This window comes from Physella acuta, unplaced genomic scaffold (assembly GCF_028476545.2).
Source record: "Physella acuta isolate Inbredline_101_S28 unplaced genomic scaffold, ASM2847654v3 ptg000038l, whole genome shotgun sequence".
Classification (NCBI taxonomy): Eukaryota; Metazoa; Mollusca; class Gastropoda; family Physidae; genus Physella; species Physella acuta.
The window spans coordinates 886,913-914,890 of NW_026731558.1; the positions used below are offsets into that span (position 1 = coordinate 886,913).

Genomic DNA, 27,978 nt, shown 5'->3' on the forward strand with positions numbered 1-27,978 from the left:
GCAGGACAATCAAAGTCCCAAATAAGTTAGACCTATGATTTTAAGGGTCAAAAGGACTTTGACATCATTGTTTTGTATCTTGATTATGTTGTAGCATATTGTGCATTGTTTGCAAGGATGTAATCTACCATAGTGTTCATGTTACAATATAATTGGTGATTTTAGGATACTATCAATTGTTCTATTGAGAGATGTGTTATTGTGTTCTAAGGGTAAAGGGATGTAATAGATTGAAATAATTGTGAGGTCAAGGGAACTCACTCTTCTGTATTAGTATTATATTTATATTGTTATCTTGAGTGATGTCCCTTGTGCATTGTACTTCCTTCCTCTCTCTCTTTGCATCATGGCGTCTGTACATAATAAAGGCTGTTAACAACCAACGCGGCTTCTCGTCAGTCATTACAATCCACCTCAGTATCTTCTGTCTTTAAAATTGAAAATTAAATTATTTTTAGCAATATAAATTAATACAGTGGATTGCTGAATTTAATTGTGATCATAGTTATGATTAATTTTAGAGATTGTATGATTAATTTATACACAATTTAGAATTACAGAATATTGATTATTCGGTATAGAAAACATTAGGGTAGAGATTACTAAACGATATAATATAGGATTATGTAATATAGAATATATTAGTATATTATTATAGAATCTAGGCTATACAACAAGTAATACATGATATGATTGCAAAATAGAAAAAATACGTAATATAAAGGCCCATTTTTTAATCGAATTTAAGACTCATTTCGTTTACAATATGTTATTACAAATATAAAATTGCAGAGTACGTAATAGCTATTTTTATCGAATTTATACATAGAATGTGCTATATAATCTTAAGAACATGATTATGTAGTGGCGTAGGTACAAGGTGTGCCAAGGGGCTATACCCCCCCCCCCGATATATATATATATATATATATATATATATATATATATATATATATATATATATATATATATATATATATATATATATATATATATATATATACATATACATATTTACTGTACTCTAGTAGTACCCCTAACCAGAGGCGTCACAAGGTTGGGGGGGGGGGGGGGGGCGGGGCTGAGGACTGCGCAAGGTGGCAAAATTTCGGGGGTGACACCATGGCGAAAAATAGCAAAATATATAGAAGAAGTAAGCATTTTGCCAGTTCAATAAATGACTAATGAGAGTTAACTGTACTAATAACTGACTGCAGATTAAAAAATAATCATTAAAAAAGTTTTAAAAAACCCACGTTTTCTGATTGAACTAAAAAGTAGAAAATAAATGCTATAGGCCCTACATCACAATAATGCAAGCGATCACTCTACTATAAGCGATGAAAAACGTGGGGCGCCGAAGTAAAAGTTATATTACTATTGATTAGATAATACTATTGACTTTTATTAGGGAGCTTGTAGAGAGTCAACAGTATTAGAAACTGTAAGAAAATCACGGCGCCCCACGTTTTTGCTCGCTTATAGTAGAGTGATCGCTTGCATTATTGTGATGTAGGGCCTATAGCATTTATTTTCTACTTTTTAGTTCAATCAGAAAACGTGGGTTTTTTAAAACTTTTTTAATGATTATTATTTTCTACTTTTTAGTCTTTGTCTGTTTGTTTGCATTAAAATCTTGCTATCGATTTTATCTTTTCACTTTTTTTGGGTAAACGAAGACAACTCGTAAAAAGACAACTCGTAAAAAGACAACTCGTAAAAAGACAACTCGTAAAAAGACAACTCGTAAAAAACACGTTGTTTGAATACGTTACTGACTAGAACACATAGATTTGAACCCGTGTCGAGTGGGATAGCAATCGTGTGCCCAACCACTCGACCATATCGTCTCCCCCAAACTGGCCTACCTCCTGTAAGTTTAAACTCGGTTCAAGCTAAATTCTCTGCCCCTAAGCCTGTGGCGACATGTGATCGTTCGCTTCACTGCGCGCGAGGTACGCGTCGCTGGTTTTTTTTCTAATGGCTAGCAGAGGATAATTATATATATAGATTATATAGCGGTCTAAAATGCTCAATAAAATGTTTCCATTGATCAATTTAGTAATAATAACAATTGAATATTCAATGGTCATCCAAAAGAAAGCTTCCCTGAAAATTTCAGCGCGCTAGCTAACTGGGAAGTGCCAGAAATTTCGATCGCAAGATTTGATTGGAAAGACAAACAAATAAACACACAGAGAAAGCAAGTTAAAGAAAACGTGGGAAAAATATACAATTAACTGTGCACGTTTAAAAACTATCATTCAGGGGGGGGGGGGGGTGAGGGGGAGATGACACAAACTGCAAAATGTACAGGTGAATACATGCTTGTTGAATTTTTGGATAACAGATTTGCTAAGCGACGACCGGAGAGAGGCTGATACCAAAATCTAATAATTTACGATGAAAACGATGCTTTTTTTCACATGAATTAATAGGTGGATTATGTGCAAAATTTGACGCCATTGGGGAAAATGGGAAGTCACCAAATGTAGCTATATATATATATATATATATATATATATATATATATATATATATATATATATATATATATATATATATATATATATATATATATATATGCATATGTAGAATTATTTATATTTCTCTCTATGTATATATATAAGGAAGTTTTTCTTGTTTGTTTGTGGGTTTGTTTATGTCCTCTATGCAGCACTACACCTTTCATCCTATGGCCATGCAACTTAAGTTAAGAATACCACTGGATATATTTCACAAGCACGGTGCCCCAGCAGGGCGCGAATCGATTCTATATATAGATCCCTATATAGGGTATATATACGTAAAAGTAGATTGCGGTTTAATCCCGTTCATCCGCTCGCCATAAAACTTCAGGGGAGGTTATTTTTTTTTTATTTTAACAGGGCGGCGCTTCTGGAGGGTGCAATTTTTCTCTACACAGTTTGTAAAAAACAAAACGGATGCTGTTTGACATCGTTTATCTGAGTGCCGTTAAACTTTCGAGAGTTAATGAAAACACTCACGAGAAGGTTTCTGCGAAAACAAAAATTAAAATTTATTATGGGCGTTTCCCTGGAGGGTGCGATTTTTGTTAATAAACGGCTTGGCGCCTGAAAATCCAGGGCGGCGATATTAAAACTGCATGGAGGCTAAGGTAAAAAAGCAACAACAGGCGCAGCCGCCGGCGCCCCGGATATTACGTAACCCGAAGCGCCCCGTGCTACCATGTGAACACTATGACGCCTACGTTCGTTTTTTTTTTAATGTATACACTAAAGACACGATGGGCAACAATAATTTTTGACTATATGGAATCAGGCGCGTCTGCCGGCTCCCCGGCAGGAAGCGATTTGGCGCCCTGAGATATCCTAAGGTTGTGTTAAAGAGCACTCTACAATATTGACCCTGTGGCACACGACATTCGATGACAATTCGTTTGACCCGATGCGCCACTGGCTTCGGGAGGAACACTATGAGTTTTAAAAGAGCGCCCTACAGTAGGGAAATTTTTTGTCTACTGCACCACTGGCGTGTGGTCTAGCGCCCCTGTGTGGGTCCCTCATAAACACTATTGCGCCTACGTTCGTTTTAAAGAGTGCGATACATTATGGATACAATGGGCTACAGTGTGCGGTAGAATTTGCGCCTCAATAACTATGATGAAAGCAATATAACACCGGCTTTGATTACATTTAAATTGTTTAGATTTAGAAATCAATGTCAAGCGTAAAAAAATACGTGATTGCTAATGTAATTATGGAATCCTCTTAAAATATTGCGTCAGTCTGTCTTCTGAGACCGCAGCAACGCGCGGGACGGGTACGCTGGTTTAATATATATTTCTTCTATATAAATAATTCTCTTCATGGATACCATAGAAAACACCAAGCTGTAAGCGCCCCTAGCAGCCCCCTCTCTTTCTCTCTATCCCTACCACCCCCATCCCTACATGGTCTGGTGAGCTGTGGTTCAAGCTAAATGTTTACAATCGTAGAGCCGGGTTTAGTGACAGCTATTAGGGACAGATAATTTAGTTTGAAACGATTTTAAACTTAGTGGAGGTAACTCAGAGGGGGCTGCTTTCACGAGGAGGGGGGGGGTAGGATTTTTGGGAAAGGAGGGTGGGGAGGGGGGGGGGTTATCGTCCTTAACGAGCTACTGATAGTGTTTTAAAGCAAATATTTTCAGTGGCAGCATTGTTACTGTCAAATTCACAAATTATGAATTACTGAAAAGTAGAAAATGAAACAACAAAATAGCGGCGTATGATAGCGGCTCGTAAAATATAAAACACAATGAAAATACCTTTGTTATACCTACGGAAAATAATAATATGTAACATGGATTCCTGAAATTTTGCGCTGCTTTAATTTTTAACGTTGGGATCCTCCATCAACATCCATACTCTCCTTTAGTATGTTCAGGCTTTTTTTTTTCATTTATGGGAAGGGATGATCGGAAAGTGTGACGACACATTTTTGCTTTCATCCGTTATTTCGGGCTTTAAAAGATTGCTTTTGGTATTAATTCATTTATTAACTCAATGTTTATCGAGGTCAGTACATATTATAATAAACCGGGAGTGATCTCCCCTAAACTTTCTCGAATATTCTAATATAACACTACGGGGAATGGCAACTCGGGATATAGACATGATTTTTAATCCATTTTAAATACTTAAACTTTTTAAAATAGAATAAAACCTCGTAGAAAAAAGAATTGCACACCAAGTGAACGTCAAATAAAGATGTGCATAATAGTGCGCAACATTATTAGTACTTTATAAATTTACGTGCGTTTTTTGAGAAATCGGAAATAGCGTAAATTAGTACTTCCTGTCAACGGAAATTACTCAAAATTTGACAGAAGGTAGAGAATTAGATCTTTTACTTACACGTGAAATTTCATTTATCTATCTGCAATAGTACTCAAGTTATAGGCTTTTGAAAAATTCAAAGTAGAAAAAGTACCACTTTCGGTTATCGGAAATCACTCAAAAGTTTATACGGATCTATGATTTTGATAAAATACTTATATATGAAATTTCATCAACCTAGCTGTAAAGGTACTCAAGTAATCGTGTTTACACACAGACACACACAGACACAGACATACGGACAAGATTGCAAAATTATGTTTTTCCGTATCAGTGAGGTGTAAAACGTCGAGATTTGTAAAAAATCTCGATTTTTTTTTTTTTTGCACGATTACAAGACTTTCTCTATACTTCGTATATACGAGAAAGTAAAAATGCAGTTTCAGGGGAACGGCGGAGGGGGTTATGTGTTGAGGTGTAGTGTTTTTAAAGAGAGTGGTGGGGGGGGGGGGAGCGAAGATCTGGCTTTTTGTGAAAATTTGTTACAATTAGAGAAGGGGGGTTTGGTGCAAAATCGTCTGAAGAGTGAGTCGTGGTTAATGGGTGACCACTTTATGATTGTATATTGACGTCACCATCATTTTGGGCGGTGGCTTTATGTGACGATATGTAACGAGAAAAAAGAGGGTTGAGTTAATGGCGTAGCATTTATTTTGCATTTTTTAAGGATACAAATAATAAAAACACTGCTTATTTTGTTTTACATGTGTGACGACATTGTGTTAACCAAATGTATTGAATAGTAGGACTTACAGATTATTAGTTCTCTCCCCCCCTGAAGCAATTACCCCCTGTCATTTACCCCCCGCCAAGGAGGACATCTCCCCCCCCCCCCCCACGCACACACCTCTTAAGGTACAGCTGGGGTTAGGGTTATGGTTAGGGTTACGGCTAGGGTTAGGGTTTGGGTTAGCGTTAGGGCTAGGGTTAGGGTTAGCGTTCTGGCTAAGGTTAAGATTATGGTTAGGGTTACGGCTAGGGTTAGGGCTAGGGTTAGAGTTAGGGCTAGAGTTAGAGTTTGGGCTAGGGCTAGCGTTTGTGCTAAGGTTAGGGTTATGGTTAGCGTTAGAGTTAGGGTTAGAGTTAGGGCTAGAGTTAGGGTTAGCGTTCGGGCTAAGGTTAGGGTTAGCGTTAGGGCTAAGGTTAGGGCTAGGGTTAGATTCAGAATTAGAGTTAGTGTTATGGTCAGGGTTAGGATTAAGGCTAGGATTAGGGTTAGTGTTATGGTCAAGGTTAGGCTGAAACCTAAGTCTAGAGTTGGTTTTGGTTATGTGTTAAGTTTTAGGCTGAGGTGAATGCTTAGGGTTTGGTCATTTTTTTATCGATTAGGATTGAGGAAATACATAGGTATAGAGTTTGAGTTAGGATCATAACTTGAGGTGGGGGGGGGATTCTCCAGGGGGGTTATTGACAAGGGGTAATTGCCCCGGGGGGTATATACGGGAGGGGGGTCTCCTCCGGGGGGGGGGGGTAATTGACGGGGTGGGGGTAATGTCATGTAGCCAGGTCCACTATTAGAAAGCCAAGATTCCAAACTGTGTAGCCTTATGTATGTAGGTAATCTAATCTCATACAAGTTCTTGAAAGCAACATCAAAGACGAGAAATAAAAAGAGCCATCGTTGTCGGCTTATTTAACAGGGAAGTCTTAGTCTAAATCAATCCACGACAATGTCTTTAAGACAATAAACCTTAACTTTGCTTGAAATAACAATATCGTTCTTCATTCAGTCAAACTCAACATTATGGCTTCACTGAACTTTGTCATTGAAATGCATGTGTAGTTTGAAATGTGTGTCTGTTAAAATTGTACAGTTGATACCGAATATATCCAGCCTTTTTCTTCTTCGTTCAGCTGCTTTTCTTTCTGGATTTCTTTTCTTATCTTTTGTCAATCCAAGAACAAGTGTTGTATCCCCAAGATAGGTTGCTATCCCCAACTATAGAGCCTCATCTACACGGGAGATTGAACTCAGGACTTCTCGGTTTAGCAACCACGAACTTTACAAGTTCTTGATTTTGGTATTGGCGTGTCAGTTTTCTTCTTTATTTAGTCGACATCTAAAGTTAAACAAAAACAGTTGCCTACCTCAGCAAAAATCAATGTAGGCCAATTATGGCCAGTGTAGCAATTAGCAACATCAAAGTTGATTTGAATTCAATGCAACACTCATTCCATACTTCTCTAGTGTGGAGATCTTGCTTATTAATATTATCCTGTTTGTTTGATACTTTTCTTTAACTTAATAATATTAAATATATTATTTTGCCTGGAGTACAAACTGGGTCACAGTATTCTCTGGTAAACAATTAAGTTCTTTTCCAAATATATGCTCAGCTAATAGAAACAGCATTCCTAGATTATTATTATTATTTTTTTTTTTTTTTAAAGGGCTTCAGCTGTTTTAATGTCAACTTGTGCTGGGAATACTATAACTACATACAACCCTTTTCAGCTTTCAATCACTTGCATCTTATGTACAAAGTAAGAAAACCAAATACATCAAATTTTGAGAAATAATTTATTTATGAAACAATTGCATATAATTATAAAGCCAAACATTAATATATCAAGATTATTGCAATTATCACCATTTGCAGATTCTTGTTTAACTATGGTAGATGGAAGTATTAGTTGCCTTTTACATCACTTTTCACTTCCTGAAACAAAACAAAATGATTTTTTTAAACTTAATCATCCATCTGAAATAATAAAATTAGCAAAAAAAAAAAATCTTTAGTTTAAATTAGTTTAATACATCAAAACAAAACAAGAAAAAAGTGATTGAATGAGATGAATCATGGCATAGATATCTATAAAATTTTGCTTTAGTGATAAAGGGGGAAAAATTTAAGTTATTTTAAGTGAAACATAAGCTAGAGAAATAAACTATTAGGCCTAATTTAAATAATTTAATTCCTTTCTCCCAAAACACTACATGTATCCTTAAAAAAAGAAAACTTAAAATTTATCAATATTTACCTTGTGTATAAACTCTTCTGTACATCTACTGTATCAGCTTGACGCTCATTAGGTATGCCTAGTTCCTGTTGAGCAGTTAAGACAGATTAAGTAAATAATTCAAATTTGTAAGACAAACCACTAAATGATACTGTTTTATATATATATATATATATATATATATATATATATATATATATATATATATATATATATATATATATATATATATATATATATATATATATATATATATATATATATATATATATATATATATATATATATATATATATATCCTTCCTGCAAATCAGCATATTTTGCAAAACAAATATTTTAAAAAATACATAATGATATTGTATCAATCATCACCACTGACTTGGTTTTACTAGGTAAAATATTTTTTTAAATACAATATTTATACAAATAAAAATCTATCTCAATCAACATGTTCAAAATAAACCAAAGCAAACTTGTGATAACTTACCTGATTAATGTTTGAGAGGATTCACCCAGTTCTCGCCACTGAAGCAGATTAGATGCATGTGTTATTACACTTGTGATATACTGATTGCCATTTTGTGTACTTTTAGTCCTGGAGATCTATGTTGTAGGCATAGACTGTTAAACCTGGATAGTAATATTATGGAAGTAAATTATATCTAGTATAATATAAATATTTTAAAATAGAAATGACACTAAATTATATTTATCATTATTGGAAATAAAAATGGTACAATTAAGTTATAAAAAAACAAATTATAAAATTTAAAGCAGCTTATTAATAATTGTCATACCTTTTCCTACTTTTATGTCAAATGTAAGAGGTAATAGAGAAAGAACATCTTGTGTCATTTAGTATGCTGTAGTCTTATTACTGGTAAAAATCAGATCTTCCCTTTTTTTGGATGAACCTGTAAAAGAGAAATTACAACATGGATAAACACAATGAATATCATATCTAATCCTCAACTAGTTATCACCCCAATCCTAACCTCATTTTTTAAAACCAATTTCTAAATATGTTTTCAGAACAAATGTATGTTAAGTCTACTTATTTTAATGTTCAGAATACTAATATTTATCAAAACTACCTCCAGTTGAAATTCAAGATACCTTTATAAAAAGTTATTATGACTTTAACTTTGTGTAGTTGTTATTTAGGCTATTTGTTTAATTTATATTATTTAAATTAATATTTCATGCCTTGTTTTAAAAAGATCTACAAGTCTACTTTTGATTTTATGGTATAATCTGATAAAAATTAGGCTGCTACATCTGAAAACTAAGGTCAATGCAAAGACTTCCAAATTAACGATAAGTAGGCTTGTATAGATATTGTATATAATTACTAGCCCAATAGTATTACTCTACGACCAATGTATAGGACTTAATGTATCAGACCTAATTCCTATAATTAGGCCTACTAATTATTAAATAATGAATAGATCTAACAGTAGGATAATTACAATTATGGGCCTTAGCTGACATAGAGAGCTGAATACTTAACTAAACATTTTTAAAAATTATAGTAAGCTAAGTGAGTTGAATTATTTTATTTAGATAGGCCTAGGCTATAATATACTCTATAGCAGTCTATAGTGATAGTCGCAGAGTAGCGTATATCATAATAATTTCAAATTAAATCTATAAGCAACATTAAGCCTCTGCCTTGTTGCCTAATTAAAAACTAAAGCCTATTAAGCCTTTTCCTAATAAGCCTTTGGCCTAATTTAAATAACAGCCTATAGGCCCTATAATATATAAATAGGCTAAACTACTTGTAAGACCTAATAGACTAATGACTAAGAGAGTGCTAGGCCCCTTTCCGATATTATATAATAATTGCTTGATCGATATCATAATATCTAACACTGATTACATTAATTTACATAAGGCTATACCATCTTAACTATGACTAATACTTTTTCTACTAATAAAATAGGCTATCTCTAGTTTAAACTTAGGCCTAATAGTAATTAGTAATTATAATTAAGTAGGCCATTTTATGACATTTATAAAATTTTTAGTAGATGGCCGAGCCTTAAATTTAAATACTAAAATAGATTTAGCATACTATGCCTATTGTTGGTCTAATTAATAATTTATTTTTCATTTAGAATTTTAGATCTCCAAAAGATAGGCCTAGGTCCTAAATAAATTATTTTTATTTTATTGAGCCCGCCTTAATGTATAAGATGTGATCTGTTTTTTTAATAAAAATAACCCTAAACAAAACTAGTGATTTAACTAATATCTAGTACTACTTTAGGCCTATTTAATTATTTATTAGTAGGCTGAATAAAATCTAAAGCTATAAGGCCTACTTTATTACTATATTTGCCTATTATTCTATAATTAATTTATGTTTTCTTTCAATACATAGTAGATCCTGTGGTACCTCAACATTCTAGTGCCTCGACATACCAGATTTTTTAAATACGAGCAGTTGAGCGAGTAATATTTCGCTTTGAGTTACGCGCAAAATTTGAGATACCGTATTTCACAGTTCATGTAAAAGAAATACCCCCAAAAAGATGCAAATGATTATTTATCGCAGCTATTTAATTATAATAATAAGCGTCTTACTCATATTTGCAGCATTATTAAAGGGAGAAAGAAATAAACTTCCTAAACAAGTTTTATTTTAAGCTACCAGCACATGAAAGTGACTTAAATTAAGCATGGCAAAAAAGAAGAGAAAAGCTGTCACGAAAACTAAGCTAACGTAATAATTTTATTTAGTATTTATTTAGGCCTTACGTTTAAGTCTTAAGTGCAACAATGCTCAGTGAATTTTAGCCATTAATGGCATTAAGTTTAGGAATGATGTGTACTTGTGTAGCTTTAACTTTAGTATATTTTTAGACCTAAGCCTAATCTTGTAGATATAGATCTACAAACAATTTGAAATAGAAGAGATTTAAAATTGAGTAGATCTAGACTTCTAGAAATCTAGATCTAGATCCTAAATGCTAAAGGACAGCTATGCCACAGAAATAATTATCTTTCTATCTAGTCAATCTAGACAATCTAGACTAGATCTAGCTAGTGCTACTGAAAAATTACTAGATTTTCTAGATCTAGATTCTATCATTTACTTTCGAAGCACTAGGCATACTTTTAACTTTTTCTCTCTAGTCAATAATGTAGATTTCTAGATCTAAATGTAAATCCTGATCTTGTAGATTTGATTTACGTAGGTTTTACATCAGTGTAAATCGTTGATCAAGTAGATCTAGTCTAGATCTGGACTAGCTCTCGTCAAAACAAAATGGCTGGAATATTAGCTTCAAAACACCTACAGTTTATGCTTTCCTAATTGTGGAGAGCATGTTTAATTATTGTTTTATTTTCAACGACAGTGTTGACTGAGAAACCACCAAAGGGTTTTATTCTCAGCGACACAGTCGGAGAGAGGCTCAACGATTCTGTCGTTGAGATGATCCGCATGGGGTGTTTAGAGCGAAGTGTCTATTCACAGTCGACTGTGAATAGCCGTATTGGGGCTATTCCCAACCGGCTGGGAATAGCCTTGGCCTTTTAAGAGACCATATGAGTTAAATATAAATTCTAGTTGGGCCTACCAACAACGAACATAATGTAATTTTATTATCATAAGAGTGAGGGAGAGTTACAATCATATTTCAAAATCTAATTTTCAAATACAAAAGTAAAGTTGCCCTTGCGAACCAGGCGGTACATGGGGCATGGGGCAGATGAAGTAGAGCTCATCTATTTATGTCACAATTTATGTGACCTAGTCAAGAACAGAAGTGATACTGATGATAGCCTGGTCAGCACTATGACTACTAGATTCTAGATCTACTAGATTATCATATTATGCTCAGCTGTCTTACTTACTTTCCCCAACAAGTCAGGTACTTATCAGAGTTGGCTGGACTCACTGACAATTCCCAGTCTGGGATCCGAACTCAAGACTTTTAAGTTAGCATGCCCTACCATATGACCATGATGTCCCATAATTTTCAAACAGTAGACATACTTAGATTTTTTTGAAGTTATGTTTAGGCCATGTTCAATGCCCATAATAGTAATACTAAACTATACTAATAATTTTTTTTTTTATAAAACAGGAAATAATGCAAGATAGTAGTATTAAAAGGCCTATAAGTATAAATACTATAACATTATAATTAAATAATGTTTATTTTTGGGATGAAAAAAGCATAGTCGTTGTAGAAAGGAGAATAGGGCTGGTAAGTAGGTCACCAACCAGCTCTACTGGCTCAATAAAACCTGCATGAGCCATAGAACTGATTGGTGACCTACTTACCAGCCCTATTGCTAATCCAAAAGATACAAATTCAGTACTTAATACTTATGCTTAACATAAAAAATCCTTAATGAGGAATGTTAGATTTCTAAAATTCTTCATTCTTTTCTGGTCTGACTGGCTTTTACGAATTGATTAAATCAGTTATGCCCTGTAAAGAGAGAGTATAAGTGTAGTTTTGATAACCTGTAAGCACAATGTAATGATATTACATACTAAATAGTGGATGTCCAATTGGTGCCTAACTCCATCTTTATCCCTTTGATTGATTGCCTTTCCCTTAATGTGGAATTGAAAAATGAATAATTCCTGAGGTGACTTTGGAAAAGCTTGCACATTAAAAATCAACCTCTACCAATGAGTGATGGATGTGCATGCATCAAGGGGTTAATCTGGCAACTACAAGCTAACTTTCTACTCTTTTTCTTTAAAAAAAAAAATTCCTTGAGAAATTTGGTTTGTGAATCATTGATTGAACTATTTTTTTCAAACCACTTTATGGTTATTTCAATTGAGAATTCTATTTTTCACCCTTTCCAATGTACTAGACCATATTTATTATGTAAAGACACTTAACAAAGAAAGGTACACATGCTGAGTCAGATATTGGTGAACTTTATTATTCAAGTTACAATATGTATGTAATTGTTAATGAAACTTAAATTGTACATAAAATCTGAACTACCATGGTAAGTTTTCATTAATTTAACACATTTCAAACACAATTCTTTTACACACACTAAAGGTTAAAGTTAAATTAGTTAAGTATTACTTATTATCGGTAAGAAAAGTCAACACAATTTTAAGAATATTTTTTGTTTATAAGATTCATATCCCTCAACTACATGCCTAATACCCTAACCTAACTTCAAAACCACGTAGTAACCTCCATAAGATATGTTTTCCATGACCAGTAAGGTGCAAGGCGATCCTTAATTCGCACAAAAAAAAAAATATATCAATTACTCAAATTATAATACTAATACATTTTTAAAAGTATACTATAAGATAAGTTTTTAGTTCTTTGAGTCCATTGTATTGTTCATTTGATTATATTGATGTTTTAATTAACCTATAACTTGCCTGTTGAAAATACATTTTGATACATGGTAGTGTGAGCCTAAAGAAGGTGCTTAACAGAAAATTAAAAAATAAGAATACAAGAGAAAAAAATAAAAAATAGGTTGAGCTATCTGCTCTAATCAATAATAACAGAAACATACTTGTGCTTAATAGACAACCAGATAATGCATTCAAATTTAATGCATCTTTATGTTGATAAAGCAATTCATGGTGAAAAAAATAATAGAAGAAGCAAAAAATGTTAAATTATCATTACATTAATTTAAAATGTAAGTAAATTAATACACTACATACATTTGTATTTCTGAAATACAGGGTTATCATGAGTATAAATTACAAGAAATTTTACAGTAAAGAAGCGGTTTTAAATGAAAAGTAAATCTATTATAAAATAAATCGATAGGCCCTATATACAATAAATGTTTTACAAATGCTTTACTTAAGCTGAATATCATTGTCAAGTGCCTGATTTAAAGTAGAAAAGAACTATAAAAAATGTATATTGTTAATGAAATTAAATTTTTAAAAGGCCAAGCAAGTAAACTTGTGGATTTTTCTGGTACTGAGTTATGGCTGTTTTTTACAGAGCAGCACATAGATAATGATATGCTTTAAGAAAATTATTCTTTGTGCTGGGAAAAGACAAGGAAAATTGTACACAATTATTACAGATTTTAAAAAATCAGTATAAATAGTTTAATGGTCCTTGCGTTTGACTAATCGTAAAAGAGAATCATTTAAAATAAAGTCAATTAAGTTTATTTTATCTATCATATTTTTAGCAATGATGTTACAGTTTCCTTGAGTATGGACCATTAAATGCAACCATAAAGCAGTTTTTTTAGGAAATAATTTCCCACATTGAACACATAAGTAGGAAATTGCTGCATTGGAAAGATACTGTTTTTTATTGAGAGATGTTTGAACCTTCACATTACAAAGGGCTTTAATGTTTTTTGAAGTTTTGTTCACTTTATTAATTATCTTCAGTGTGCTACATGTCGTTTTAACCAAAAGTCTATCTTTTCCTTTTTGATGGAGCTTTAAATGAAACCTCAAAGAAAACTTTCGAGAAAAAGATTTCCCACAAAGAACACAAGAGTAGGAAATAATTCTTTTAGGCTTGTTTAGTTTTTTGTAATCAAATGTGAGGCTCTTTAAATCCTTAATTCTAAGACTTTTTGAAGAATTAGTTTCATCAACAATAGGATCACACATTTTACACTTAATATGAAATCTAGTATTATAGTGTCTTACAATTTTCTGTGGATGACGTTTGCGATGACCATTTATTGCCTTAGAATCAGCTGATTCTAATATACCATTTGATTCCTTAGGTAAATTTGAGCCTGTAACTGTAAGCAGAGCTGTCTGAAACTGCATATTTTTGACATCCTCATTTAGAAATAAATTTGTGTAATTTGCTTCATGTGTGAGACCCAATTCAGTTTGAAAGGAAGAACTTTTATCAACATTGATTTTTTCACTCTGATTCTCACAATCGTTTCTAAAATGATTCCTTCTTTTTTCCAGACCAATATGTTTGCTTTTTAAACAAGAATCATCAATTTCAAATTTCTCAAATAATTCTTGTTTTGTTTTTAGAAAATGAATGTTAGTCATGTGCAAAAATACTTGTTTTATTAAAATAGAGGAAAACTGACACTGTGGACAATTATAAAGTGTACCCTTTACCAAATGTGTTGTTAAGTGGATGTCCATTGGGCCAGATTCTGCATGGCTTTTAAAGTTACAAAATAAACAGTCCATGTTACATCTATAATTTCCCACTGTTTCTCCAAGTGGCTTTATGTGAATATCCATGAGGTGTTTAACAACTTCATGGGGCATAATGTTTTGAAATTCACATTCATCTATTAAATAGGGACAAGAGTATACAGAAACTTGAGAAATATGCACTGTCAAGTAGTGGAAGTCTCTTGTTTCAGACAACCTGGTTTTAAAATCACAGTACCAGCAACTGAAAATATGATCTTCATCACTTGTGAGCTTTAATATCTGTGAATACGCCATTTCCTTTTCTGATATTATTTCTTCAGTATGACAATCTGTGGGTGACATGTGAATAGAACTTATTAGAACAGAAGCATTCAAAAGCTAGAAATATAAATATTAAATAATATGGAAATTTGTAAGAGTCTTACATAGATCTAAGACTTAGAATCTAGTACTTAAAATAATAATTGTGACTTAGATCCTAGATCTAGATCTATTTATTATTTATTGCTTGTATTAAAGTTTAGTAATCTATCGTTTTAGGTGCGTAAAATCTGCCGAGGCTAGTAATGTGAGAAAAAGTTGCCTCATTGTTAAGGCTTTAATAGAAGTAGACTCTATATTGATATATTGTGATAGATCTATATTTGTGTAAAATATTATTGATAACTAAATAATAAACCAAAATCAATGGCTAAATAATACGAAATATATCAATATATATAGGCTAGAAATTAACTTTAAACAGCAGTGTTTGCGAGCAAGATTTGCTATTTGCTGTTGTAAGTTAGAGTGGTTTCCCCTGAATCTCTAACAATAATTTTACCAAAAATAACTTAAACAAGATGGTTGCTAAATAAAATAAATGAGCTTGGTTGCATCTGATGAAAACATCGCTAGACTTTATTTATTACTGAAACGTTTTAATACGATGGTTTGAAAACAGGTACATTATCAAATTATTAATGAAACTTTAAAATATTTTTGTAACTTTTAATTAAAACATAGATCTGAGATCTAGCTAAATCCTCCTAAAAATGTGAAATATTATAATTACTCTAGATCTAGAATGAATTTAATTAAAATTTGGTAGGCCTAATCTTTAATAAATCTGACTATAGTTTTAGTTTAGGTATTTTTTTAGTGTTTAGAGTTAGTCAGTTTAGTTAGGTAAGTTTAGTAGTTTAGTAAATACTAAAATCGCCCGCGACTAGAAGTTGTAGTTAGATCTAGAATCTAGTAATGTGAAAAACAGGCCGATTTTACGTACCTAAAGAGATAGTTAGATTAGGTTACCTAAATTTTAATTACTTTAAATTACTTTAACTTTAATTATGTTTAAATTTTTATTTTATTATATAATTGATAAACATGAAATCACACTAGTGTAGGTAGGCCTGGTTAGTGGGCCACATTCATAAGCCTAAACAGACTTTCTTGAAAAAAAGTTACAAAGACATTTGTTCAAAGAAGCCAGATTTTAAACCTAAAATGGTCCAAGTTTACAAACCTAGGTCTATACATTAGCCCGACAGCATTACATTTCTCAAATAAAACGAAAATAAAATAAATTCTAGATCTAGATCTAGAAATGTAGTTGATTTGATCGTCAAGGTGAATTAAAATTAATTAAAAACTTAATATACCAAAAAACCTGAATAAAAAAATCACATCTCGATATTCTTGTTTAAAAATAATTTTAATTCTGCACTGGCCTCTGTGAAAAACCTATCTGTAAAGGACCATGACATGTGTGTTTAGTAATCAGCATATACCCGGCATTGCCCACCCTAACCACAACCAACACAAACCAAAAAAAAAAAAAAAAAAAAACGCAAACATAACGCAAACGCAATTACAATCCCAAACGAAAACACAAACCCAAACACAAAGAAAACAAGACTCAACCATTGCAATTTTAAAATGGCGAAACTTGCTTGCATTTTTTCGCTATTTGAATGACAATGTTTTCACCAGAGTTTCTTCCAGGCATCTCGTCGGGGGAGAAGAAAGTCTACCGCCCCCCCCCCCCCCCCCCCCCGAACGAAATGGAATTTATTTAGAAAATATATACTTTTAACAGTGTCGTCGTCCCCCCCCCCCCCCCCCCCGAAAAATTTCAAGTGCCACCCCCCGGAGAAATAAGTCTGAAAGAAACACTGGTTTTCACCAATGTCTGGAACACGGCGGGCAGTGGTATTTACACCCAAAGCTACATTTTCAAATTGTTTTGAATTTTCTGGGCAAAGTTCATCAACCACCACCAACAGACATTTTTTCCCCCTTGGACAAAAAGATCTCCGCAGGCCGGATGAGAGGACCTAGCGGGCCTTAGTTTGGAGACCCCTGTGAGCTTTTTGACTGGAGCCCTTTTGATGGGAGCCGATTTGTCGTGTGCCTTCAGCGTTGTATTTTTGTGGCAACTTATATAGCTATTAATTCTGGTCTGCGCTAGCAAGTGCTGTCTAATTGGCAGAAGGGAGCCTTTCAGTTGCAGAGGACCAGTGTTTCTTTTTTTTAGCCTTCTTTCTCCGTGAATGTGTGTGTGTGTGGGGGGGGGGGGGGAAGATGTGCTCCTTTTTAATGGGGGAGGGCGGATTAAATTTTCCGGGGGGCAGGGGGGCTGCGGACTCTGGTAGAAGCATATATTTATATATAAATTCTATTTCGTTCGGGTGGGGAAGGCAGAGCGGCAGACGTTCGGGGGGGGGGGGATGCCTAGAAGAAACTCTGCATGTGACCTCCTTGCTCAAAGCTGAAAATAGAAAGCAGAGCGGGAAGTATTGACGAAATCCATTGGTCAAAAATATACCAGCAACATGTTGCTGGCCAATATGGTTATAGTAGACAAAAAATGACATAGATCTAGTTGTCGGTAACACTACCTTGTGTTAAGAAAATCATATTTTATTTATACGTACCATGATTGTTGTTTTAAAGCCACCCAGAAACGCCATAGAGTCTCGGTCCACATAGGCTAGTTACCGGATTATTGATATTTGTTACCGTAGTTGAGAGAAGGATCGATTAATTTTCGAATTGGGAGTTTGAACTTCGAGAGTTGTTCAATTAGTTATAATGGCTGTTTATTTTAATTACGAAGGTGTTTTCTGCACCATTGTCTTCCATTTCTTTATAGGCCCACACGTTTGGTTGCGATCAGAAATGTATTTACAATCAAGGGATAAAGAGTTGGTCATTGATCAAATGGCCTGTGAGGTAAACTTTAACGACATGACCCGTGAGGTAAACTTTAATGACATGACCCGTGAGGTAAACTTTAATGACATGACCCGTCAGGTAAACTTTAATGACATGACCCGTGAGGTAAACTTTAACGACATGACCCGTCAGGTAAACTTTAATGACATGTCAAGAAAGATGGCGACCATCAGACGTATGGACACGAAGAGCCACCACTGACAAATCTGCTATCAGAGTGGAGATATGGAGACAGAGGGTTTCAGGAAAGAAGGATGGCTCGTGGACTTTTTTATCCAGTAATATACCTAGACAATGTATAATTAGGGTGTTTTGATGAACATAAATTGTAGAAAATTTGATAGTCAGTGAAAATCTTGGCGGCCTACACAAAAATGACATTTACCAACAGCGGCAACAAAATCACATGCAGTTAAAAAAGAAAGAAGTTCCTAAAATGATTGAAACTTTTACTAGGTAGCGGTGATTATTAGTCTTCACGCCTGCATGAATACCTCTCAAGTCTGCTCATACTTCAGCTAACGTTACTGCTAGCCAATGGGCATTGGGCTACCAATTGACGTCAGATCTGCCATTCAGTTTTATCCGAAATAGTCCAGCTCGTGACAAGCGTCACAATGCGCTGCGATAAATTTAATTTCCTTAGAAAATCCTTCCCCGGAAGTCAGTGGTAGGAATTACTTCTCGTCGCTTGCTCGCTGGCCAATTAGTTGAAGAAGGGCGGAGTGATTTCCTCGGTGCTCAGGTGCGCTTGCTGACCAGAATGGTGGAAACGACTTTAACCCAACCATCTTCTTCACTTGATTCGATTTAGATTCTCTTTCGATTCGTTCAAATTTTTATCTAAACGTGCAAACAAATTTGATTTCCCGCGGCCAGCGAGAAGAACAGCCCCCCGAGACAGGTCCCTAATCAATTTAGACAATGCAGGCTCTTGCAGACCGCGTTTTGCATAACCTGATTATGGTCACCTCCCCTCCCGATCTGATCAGACACAGACACCAGACAAGTGGAGGGTCCGCCCATTCAAGAAACTCCAGCCTGTCCACGTGGTTACACTTTAGTAGTATCGAAGTCAGTGACTCGACGTTACTTTTAGTTAGACATTGGCCTTTATCATAATCTGAAACAACCAAACTTTAAACTTTATACTTTTAAAATATTGCAGATTAAGTTGATAATGTTTATTGTTTACTTTAGTTATATTTTTAAAGAAAAAAAAACAGGTCTAACGTTATAGTCAAATTAAATAGTCCAGAACGTTCAAGTAAACTTCTGGGAAATATTGTAATACTTAGCATAACAAATTAATCCAAATAAAAAGTTGTGTATAAATTGAGGACTCTCGTTTTGGTTTATTGACACTGTTAGTTGAATTAGACTTTTAATTACGTACAACACAAAAGACAAAAAATATTTAAAAAAATATCTAGATCAGAATATTTAGAGGATTACAATATTAAAACTTATTAATGGGTGTATTTAATTAACTTACGGCAGTTAATTGGAATGTACATATTCATTGTAATCGGAAAGTATACAAGTAGGGGGGGCTACATTAAATAGGTTACAAGGAATATATATATATATATATATATATATATATATATATACATATATATGTATATATATATACATATATATATATGTATATATATATATATATATATGTATATATATATATACATATATATATATGTATATATATATATATATATTTATATATGGCTATACATGCTTATTTTAATTGGCAAGTATACAAGTAGGGGGCCTACATTAACTAGGTTACAAGATATATATATATATATATATATATATATATATATATATATATATATATATATATATATATATATATATATATGGTTAACAGTGGCGTGGCGAGGTCGGGTGTCACCCGATGCGGCACTTAATGGTGTCACCCCCCCCCCCCCCCCCCCCAGAGGCGTAGCGACCCTTTCCGGGGACAAACTTTCAAACTTTCGATTTGCACCCCCCCCTCAAATTTTTCTCTATATATTTTGCTATTTTTTGCATTGGTGTCACCCCCCTAAATGGTGTCACCCGGTGCGGTCCACCCCCCCCCCCCGCCCCCCCCCCCCTCGCTACGCCTCTGATGGTTAAATATATATGCTATATATATATTTGCAATATATAGGTGTGTTGGAGAAAATCCAATAATTCACAATTAAAAAAGTAGTTTTACAACCATAATCCTTCTATTGATAGCATCACGACCTGTAAGATTTGCAGCCATATAAAAACATGCCCCTGATGACCTGACGGAACTTGCTGTTGTAGTAGGAGTAAACAAAGAAATTGACGGCCGAGTTGGCGATACCAAGCGTGAAGAGGACGCCCAGGACCTGGGAGTTGATGCTGTAGACGAAGGACAGGATGATGTACACCATGACCGGTGTCCAGAAGACCGTGAACAACCCGAAGACAACCACCATCTGCTTGATCCACCGGAAGGAGGCCAGGGTTGACGGGACCACAAGGTCAGGGTGACCTTGTGGACCAGCATCGTGACCCTTTGGACCAGCACTGTGACCTTCTGCAGCTGAAGCGTTTGTTTCCGAACGACCGACGCCATCTTGATCGGCACATGGTGTTAGTTCGTGAAAACAACTCGCCTCTCTACTTGTATTTCTCAACTTGAAAGCGCTACGAAGCTTCTGTGCGAGACTGACTGGCGATTTCATTTGGATTGTAGCATTGGAACAATTGCTTAAAACGCCTTGCATGTCTTGAAGTCTTCTCACTTTTCTATCAAAGTGTTGTTTCGCTGTTCTTGCAATGAGGCCGTACATGATAGCTATTCCTATAGAGATAGCCACAAAGCACACGGGAATCACGTAGCTAAAATAGTCCTGCTGTATTGAGAGAATTGGATCACACCACTGAAAGGAAAGAGGAACTATTTAAAAAAAAATTAGATGAGATCAAACTTTAAGAAAAAGAATCTCATGCCTTTAAAAAAATGCACAAAAAAAACAACAACCCAACTACAACAACAAAACAACAACAAACACTACAAACGAACAAACAATAGAACAAAAAAAAGTAAAAAATGACGATGTAAAAGTAGACTTTTTATGATCAATTCCAGATTTGTTATCAACAGTTTAGGTCACGTGACTACAACAAACGGGACAAGACACCATAATGTACAAGAGGACCAACTTTACCTTTTGCGTCCCTCGGATGGAAATGTAAGCAGACATAAAGCCGTATATTGTCGCCAGCCCCCACTGAGACAAAATGTTGCAGACGATAATCTTGGCGGTCATGTGACGTAGGTAGAAGAACGGGTGGACGATGTAGATGTACCTGTCTGCAGCCACAGAACACATGGTGAACATGCTGATGGTGATGCTAGAGTACAGGCAGGCGATAGTATACTGACACTGAAATGGTGAACATATGGGTTATATTGGCACTTAAATGGTGCACATATACTGGCACTGAAATGGTGCACATATGGGTTATAGTGGCACTGAAATGGTGCACATATGGGTTATATTGGCACTGAAATGATGTACATATGGGTTATAGTGGCACTGAAATGGTGAACATATGGGTTATAGTGGCACTGAAATGGTGAACATATGGGTTACACTGGCATTGAAATGGTGTACATATGGTTATATTGGTAATATGGTTTAATTATGTGTTATACTGGCACTAAGGTGCTATTGTGTGTTATACCAGCACCATGGTGTGATGATATGTTATACTAGCATGGATAACATGCATGCACAAACGAATGCACAAAGAGAGCTGTGATAAACACTTTTAGGTTGACATTATGCTTCGTAAAATAAAAATCAATATAAAATTAACCCAATAACTATCACTGTTAGCTCTAATCTGCCTGATAAGATAATATTACGATCCAACAATGCTGGTTTTATTGAACTTCTAATTTATCTATTTAAAATAAAAATCTCGCTGTTTAAAAACAAATGTCATAATTAAATTTTAATTTATATTACTTAAGTCTAGTGACTTAGCTAATATTAAAAAAAAATGTCATTATGAAATGTATATTCTATAAGTCTAGTGGCATTGAAGAAAATAATTACATCATTCCATTTGGTGTTGGTGACGTGTAGGATCGTGATGTTAAAATACGTCAAGCCCACCAGCAAGTCTGCTACTGCCAGAGAGTGGATGTACTTAGTCTGAAAGCAGGAAGGACACACGATTACATACATTGTTTTACATAGGAGGAGAAAGGAAAAATTCGATTACATACATCGTTAAACATAGGAGGGGAAAGGCAAAATACGATTACATACATTGTTTAATATAGCAGGAGAAAGTCGAAATACGATTACATACATCGTTTAACATAGCAGCAGAAAGTCAACATCGTTTAACATAGGAGGGAAAAGGCAACATACGATTACATACATCGTTTAACATAGCAGCAGAAAGTCAACAAAACGATTACATACACCGTTTAACAGCATGAAACAGATTTACTCGCACACTCAATTCATTCAAGTTAACGGTTAAGTTTAGAGATAAAAAACAAACAAATAAATTAAAAACAAACAACCACAAAAGAAGAAGCACCTAACATTGGAAGTAAAACAAAACACCAATGTACCTGTAGAGCCCTCAGTGCTGGTGTTTTGCACATAGCAACCAGAGTGATGCCGTTGCTGCAGACGATGACGACACACAGCGTGAAGTAGAAGACACTCACTGTGATGTCGAATACGGTCATCACGTGGGGCATGTCGGTCACATTCACGTTGTAAGGAGTGGTCACATTTTCACAGTCTATACTGGTCCCGTTAGTGTAGTTAACACTTGTCACATTTTTACAGTCTATACTTGTCCAGTTAGTGTAGTTAAAACTTGTCGCATTTTCACACTCTATACTGGTCCCGTTAGTGTAGCTAACACTTGTCACATTTTCACAGTCTATAATGGTCACATTTTTCGCGTGGTTAATCCTTGTCACATTCCCACTGTCGTCATTAGCAGTGCTACCATCACGTGACATGTTAGGGGTTTTAAATTGTTCCTATAATATTATCTACCATTAGTTAGGATCAGAATTAAATCAACCAAGATGATTAAAACTCACTAGTTCCTTGGGTAGCAAAAAGCATTGAAATTTGCCATATACAGGCCAAATACATTGAGAAATATAGCATTGAAACTTGCCATCAATACTCCACTGAAAACAGGATAGTCCACATTAGATTTATTGTGTTTTTAGTCAGAACCAGTCCCATTTTATAAGGCGCTATATGATTAAAGTAATTAAAGCGGCGTTGTCATTGACAACCGTATCAAAATTTGTTTACGTTGAGTGTAAACACATTTTAACGCCACTAAAAGCATCGGTCTCCACCAACTGATAGTCGAGGGTTCAATGGCGAAATAAATCGATTACGTCATAGCGTGTGGGCCTTTTTGTTGCACAATATTAAAAAACACACAAAACAGTCAAAATATTTAAATATATAGAACATATTTATAAAACAATTGAAAATGTCCTGAGCAATTAGTAAAAAAAATGTAACAAATTTGTTAAGGGTAGAACAACTGCCAACCTTACGTTATGAGAGTAATAAAAACAACACAAACTTGTAGAACATTATATTTTATTGATGTATATAAAATGATGATATAGGTTTAAGGTAAATAAAGTAGACCACATCCTTCGGCCTTAAACCGTTATGCTAATGATTGTCTTCATCTCACCGCAACTACAACTTTGATATACGATGTTTGAACTATAGAATTCATGCTGACGTTATGTCTTTGTATTTCCTGTCCAATACTCGAACAGTTCTATCAAATATTAACAAATATATATGTTAGATAGTCATTAGTTACACATGAAACACAAATAGCTCATTCGCTATTATGTTAAATAAAAACTCCAAGCCGTTGGTGCGACTAAAGTTTGTCATGACAAATATCTCTGGCACTGTGGGAACCCGATGGTCTCCTACTGGTCCCCGTGGCTGAGCTCGTGGGCGAGGCCGTGGGCAGTCGGGGGGTCACGCGTGTCCTCCTCATCAAACTCTTGCTGACGCTCCTCCTCCCGCTCACTGTGTGACTCCGTCTGCTGACTCTTGAACATCTCCCGCTGTGCCTGGAGCTCCCACTGCCTGTACTCCTCCGTGACCTGCTGCATGTAGCGCTCACGTGCCTGCCTCGCTACGGACTGGGGACAGGAGAAACGTCAGGTGTAGGGGGTGAGTTGCGGGTAAAAGGGTGATTCGGGGTGGGGTAAGTGGCGGGAAAATGGTTAGGTGGGGTGGGGTTGGGTTGGGTGGGATGGGGTAAGTGGCGGGTAAATAATGAGGTGGGGTGGGGTAAGTTGCGGGTAAATGGTTAGGCGGGTTGGGGTGGGGTGTGGTGGGGTAAGTAGTGGGTAAATAATGAGGTGGGGTGGGGAAAGTTGAAGGTCACTGGAGAGGCGGGGTGGGGTCAGTTGTGGGTAAATGATGGGGTGTGTTTGCAAACATTAGATGATAACAGCTCATCCGCCTTATCGAGTGGTCTCTACCTTTTAATTTTGTTATCTCCCCTTTTGTTTTTTTACTATAGTATGCTGTAATTTTGTTTTAAATTATATTTATATATTTATTTAATTGAAAGGAAGACATTGTTGCCATCGGAAATTAATTTATCTGGTGGAAAAATCGCTACATTATAACTGGCCACAAGTATCACACAATGTATCACACACCTACCCACCCTCACACCTACCCACCCGCACACCTACCCACCCTCACACCTACCCACCCTCACACCTACCCACCCTCACACCTACCCACCCTCACACCTACCCACGGACAGACACAAAGGCCCAATTAAAAGAATGTAATCAATAGCAAACCACGCTAAATGCAGTACGCTGTAGAGCTATGGTACAACAAGACCCACAAACAAGGGCACGCTACCTTGAGGTAATAGAGGTCCATCTGCTGCCGGATCCAGTAAGGGAGGAACAAGATGATGATGATTCCAATGGTGCCATAGATCATGAGACTGACCGCCTCCTGGCACAACAAGGGCGACGTGACTTTTCGGGACTCGTCCATGGGCACTAACTCTTACTGTTTTCACACATGCTGACAACGTGGAGTTGTCTGGTGTTAGCTGAAAACAAACACACTAACTAAACATTTGTTTTATGGTCATGTTACTGAACAAGGGAAAACATCTATGCCCTAATTCAGGCCTAATTGTGTCGGTGTAACCGTGTATGTAATATTCTAGATCTAATTGTGTCGGTGTACGTAATATGTATGTAATATTCTAGATGTAATTGTGTCGGTGTATATAATATGTATGTAATATTCTAGATCTAATTGTGTCGGTGTACGTAATATGTATGTAATATTCTAGATGTAATTGTGTCGGTGTATATAATATGTATGTAATATTCTAGATCTAATTGTGTCGGTGTACGTAATATGTATGTAATATTCTAGATGTAATTGTGTCGGTGTATGTAATATTCTAGATGTAATTGTGTCGGTGTATAAAATATTCTAGATGTAATTGTGTCGGTGTATGTAATATTCTAGATGTAATTGTGTCGGTGTATGTAGTATTCTAGCGCGAAAAGTATGCTATCATCCAGCCGAATTCACATTAGTTGTAATTATAGGGGCACGGCTGACAACAAGTGGACACGTCTCACCAATAGTGACAAGGCTCACCAATGGAGACACGACTCATGAATGGAGAAACATCTCACCAATAGAGACACGTCTCACCAATGGAGAAACATCTCACCAATAGAGACACGTCTCACCAACAGTGGCGGAACTAGAAAAATTGGGCCACCCCGCAAAAAAAATTTTTGGGCCCCATATATATATATATATATATATATATATATATATATATATATATATATATATATATATATATATATATATATATATATATATATATATATATATATATATATATATATATATATATATATATATATATATATATATATATATATATATATATATATATATATACACATCAATTCGGGCTTGTTCGAAATTTGAAAATTTAAAAATTCTTAGTTTTTATTTTAATTAAAACATAATACAGCAATATCACATCATGTGTAAGTGCTATTAATCTGTTTTGAAATTCTTTGTTTCAACGTTTGACATACTGTTTCCTAATTAGCAAGTCGGTCAAAAGAATATGAAGCAAGAAAGCTTTGTATGTGTAATGTTTTCTCGCCTTATGTTTATTTAAAGTGTTTTTGTATTTATATTATTAGTTTTTAATACATTTCCTTTTTTACTATTTCATTCTTTATTATGTATTTAAAAAAAATAATAATTAAGAGATGGAATTGCTTTTTAATTTGTTTAATGCAAATTTATTTAAAGTTTCTTAAGAACACACGTATTTGACTATTTAAAAAAAGGGAAATAACTCATGGAAGCGGTTTGAACGGTTGCCTATCTTACACACTACAACTTTACGATACAGTGTGTGTTAGCTACTGTAGTACATCACAACTGTAGTAGATCTGTTTGTTTTTTTACAAGAAAATTATTCTTTAACTATAAAAAAAAAATTGATCATGGTCGGCAGTGGGCCCCTAAACGGCCTGGGCCCCCCCCCGCATTGCGGGGTCTGGCGGCACTATAGTTCCGCCCCTGCTCACCAATGGAGAAACATCTCACCAATAGACACGTCTCACCAATGGAGAAACATCTCACCAATAGAGACACGTCTCACCAATGGAGAAACATCTCACCAATAGAGACACGTCTCACCAATGGAGAAACATCTCACCAATAGGGACACGTCTCACCAATAGGGACATGTCTCTGTAAATTGCTAATTTACACATGGACAAGACCATAATATTCGAGACCATAATAAACTTTTTCAACGGGTAAACTCTTGCTCTAACTTTAGAAATACGTGACCACAGAAAGAAGACGAAAAACAATTATAAACTGACCACAGAATCAAGTCGACGAACGATTATAAACTGACCACAAAATCAAGACGACCAACATCTTTAAACTTACACTAGTATCAAGTCATACTTGTGAACTGACCATCAACTTCCAAACTACCCACCCACCCCTATCCCTAACTCCGCTTCGAGTTTTATTTAAATGTAGTTAGTCACTCGGTGTACTCGGATCGAAATCATATGTGTGTTTCAATGAATAGGTCTAACTAATGGGTAGACAGGGAATGTACACTAGAGAGATCTAGATCTACAAGTAGTCTAGATCTACGTGTGTTGTACACTATTGTTTTTTAAATGTTTTATACCAAAAGAATAATTCTTTTCATCGTACATGGTCTAGTTAAACTTTTACAAAAACAGAAAACTATAACGAAATTAGTAAGAATTTCAGCAGTTTCGATAATAAACCCATATACTGAAATGCAATGTTTACTGAGAGTATATTTACCCCGAAATCTCCGGAGAGCTAGTCATGTTGACAGACCTTTCCAAATGGTGATCGCTCATCCTCTCCTGCTCACCGCGTTCAGCACCGGCGTTGTTTGCACGCTCTCTCATGCGCACTATCGGGAATTCTGGTTTACATGTGCTACTGTGGTGTAGCAATGACGTGGTTCATATTCAAGTGAGATAGTAGACCTAATGGGACATAGATAACTACTAACCGGGTTTCTTTCAGACATTGTTCTCCCTGGGTAGTTGACGCTTCCAAATGAGGTGGGGGGGGGGGGGGCACACAGGAGAGATGCCTGAAAGAAACACTGCTGCCAACTACTAAAACGTTACCTCCTGGTAACCCAGTGCCGGGTCGCGGTAACGACCGTTCAGGTA

The 27,978-nt window shown here is 35.3% G+C and overlaps 3 protein-coding genes and 1 long non-coding RNA gene across 10 annotated transcripts; all 4 read right to left on the reverse strand.

Moving 5' to 3' along the window:
* Positions 1 to 7,366: 7,366 nt before the first annotated feature.
* On the reverse strand, positions 7,367 to 11,261 carry LOC131943600 (uncharacterized). 7 transcript variants are annotated; one of them, XR_009386913.1, is made up of 5 exons: positions 11,128 to 11,261; positions 8,620 to 8,736; positions 8,310 to 8,452; positions 7,844 to 7,908; positions 7,367 to 7,521 (listed from the first exon to the last, which is right to left on the reverse strand). It is a non-coding gene; the product is annotated as an uncharacterized LOC131943600 (long non-coding RNA). The 7 variants fall into 7 exon arrangements; XR_009386910.1 differs by lacking the exon at positions 11,128 to 11,261 and adding an exon at positions 10,944 to 11,111; XR_009386911.1 differs by lacking the exon at positions 11,128 to 11,261 and adding an exon at positions 10,935 to 11,110.
* A 2,279-nt stretch (positions 11,262 to 13,540) lies between these two features.
* LOC131943494 (zinc finger protein 585A) lies at positions 13,541 to 16,368 on the reverse strand. Its single transcript, XM_059303656.1, has 2 exons — positions 16,321 to 16,368; positions 13,541 to 15,271 (listed from the first exon to the last, which is right to left on the reverse strand). Exon 2 carries the CDS (start codon positions 15,234 to 15,236, stop codon positions 13,899 to 13,901), a length of 1,338 nt encoding a protein of 445 aa, XP_059159639.1. The 5' UTR covers positions 15,237 to 15,271; positions 16,321 to 16,368; the 3' UTR covers positions 13,541 to 13,898.
* Positions 16,369 to 20,392: 4,024 nt separating this feature from the next.
* LOC131943072 (uncharacterized) lies at positions 20,393 to 22,911 on the reverse strand. The gene is made up of 3 exons (XM_059303085.1): positions 22,780 to 22,911; positions 21,353 to 21,571; positions 20,393 to 21,064 (listed from the first exon to the last, which is right to left on the reverse strand). Exons 1-3 carry the CDS (start codon positions 22,909 to 22,911, stop codon positions 20,393 to 20,395), a joined length of 1,023 nt encoding a protein of 340 aa, XP_059159068.1.
* Positions 22,912 to 23,774: 863 nt separating this feature from the next.
* LOC131943572 (uncharacterized) lies at positions 23,775 to 27,664 on the reverse strand. Its single transcript, XM_059303780.1, has 3 exons — positions 27,596 to 27,664; positions 25,100 to 25,298; positions 23,775 to 24,357 (listed from the first exon to the last, which is right to left on the reverse strand). The coding sequence occupies exons 2-3, from the start codon at positions 25,238 to 25,240 to the stop codon at positions 24,139 to 24,141; spliced, it is 360 nt and encodes a 119-aa protein (XP_059159763.1). The 5' UTR covers positions 25,241 to 25,298; positions 27,596 to 27,664; the 3' UTR covers positions 23,775 to 24,138.
* Between the last annotated feature and the right edge of the window lie 314 nt (positions 27,665 to 27,978).

Coding starts and splice junctions, on each gene's coding strand:
- LOC131943494 (XM_059303656.1), bottom strand. CDS start 15,236: ATGGCGTATTCACAGATATTAAAGCTCACAAGTGATGAAGATCATATT.
- LOC131943072 (XM_059303085.1), bottom strand. CDS start 22,911: ATGCCCCACGTGATGACCGTATTCGACATCACAGTGAGTGTCTTCTAC. Junction 21,572..22,779: donor CAGCACTGAGGGCTCTACAG/GTACATTGGTGT, acceptor TCACCATTTCAG/TGTCAGTATACTATCGCCTG. Junction 21,065..21,352: donor CCATCCGAGGGACGCAAAAG/GTAAAGTTGGTC, acceptor CTTTCCTTTCAG/TGGTGTGATCCAATTCTCTC.
- LOC131943572 (XM_059303780.1), bottom strand. CDS start 25,240: ATGGACGAGTCCCGAAAAGTCACGTCGCCCTTGTTGTGCCAGGAGGCG. Junction 24,358..25,099: donor TGGACCTCTATTACCTCAAG/GTAGCGTGCCCT, acceptor TCCTGTCCCCAG/TCCGTAGCGAGGCAGGCACG.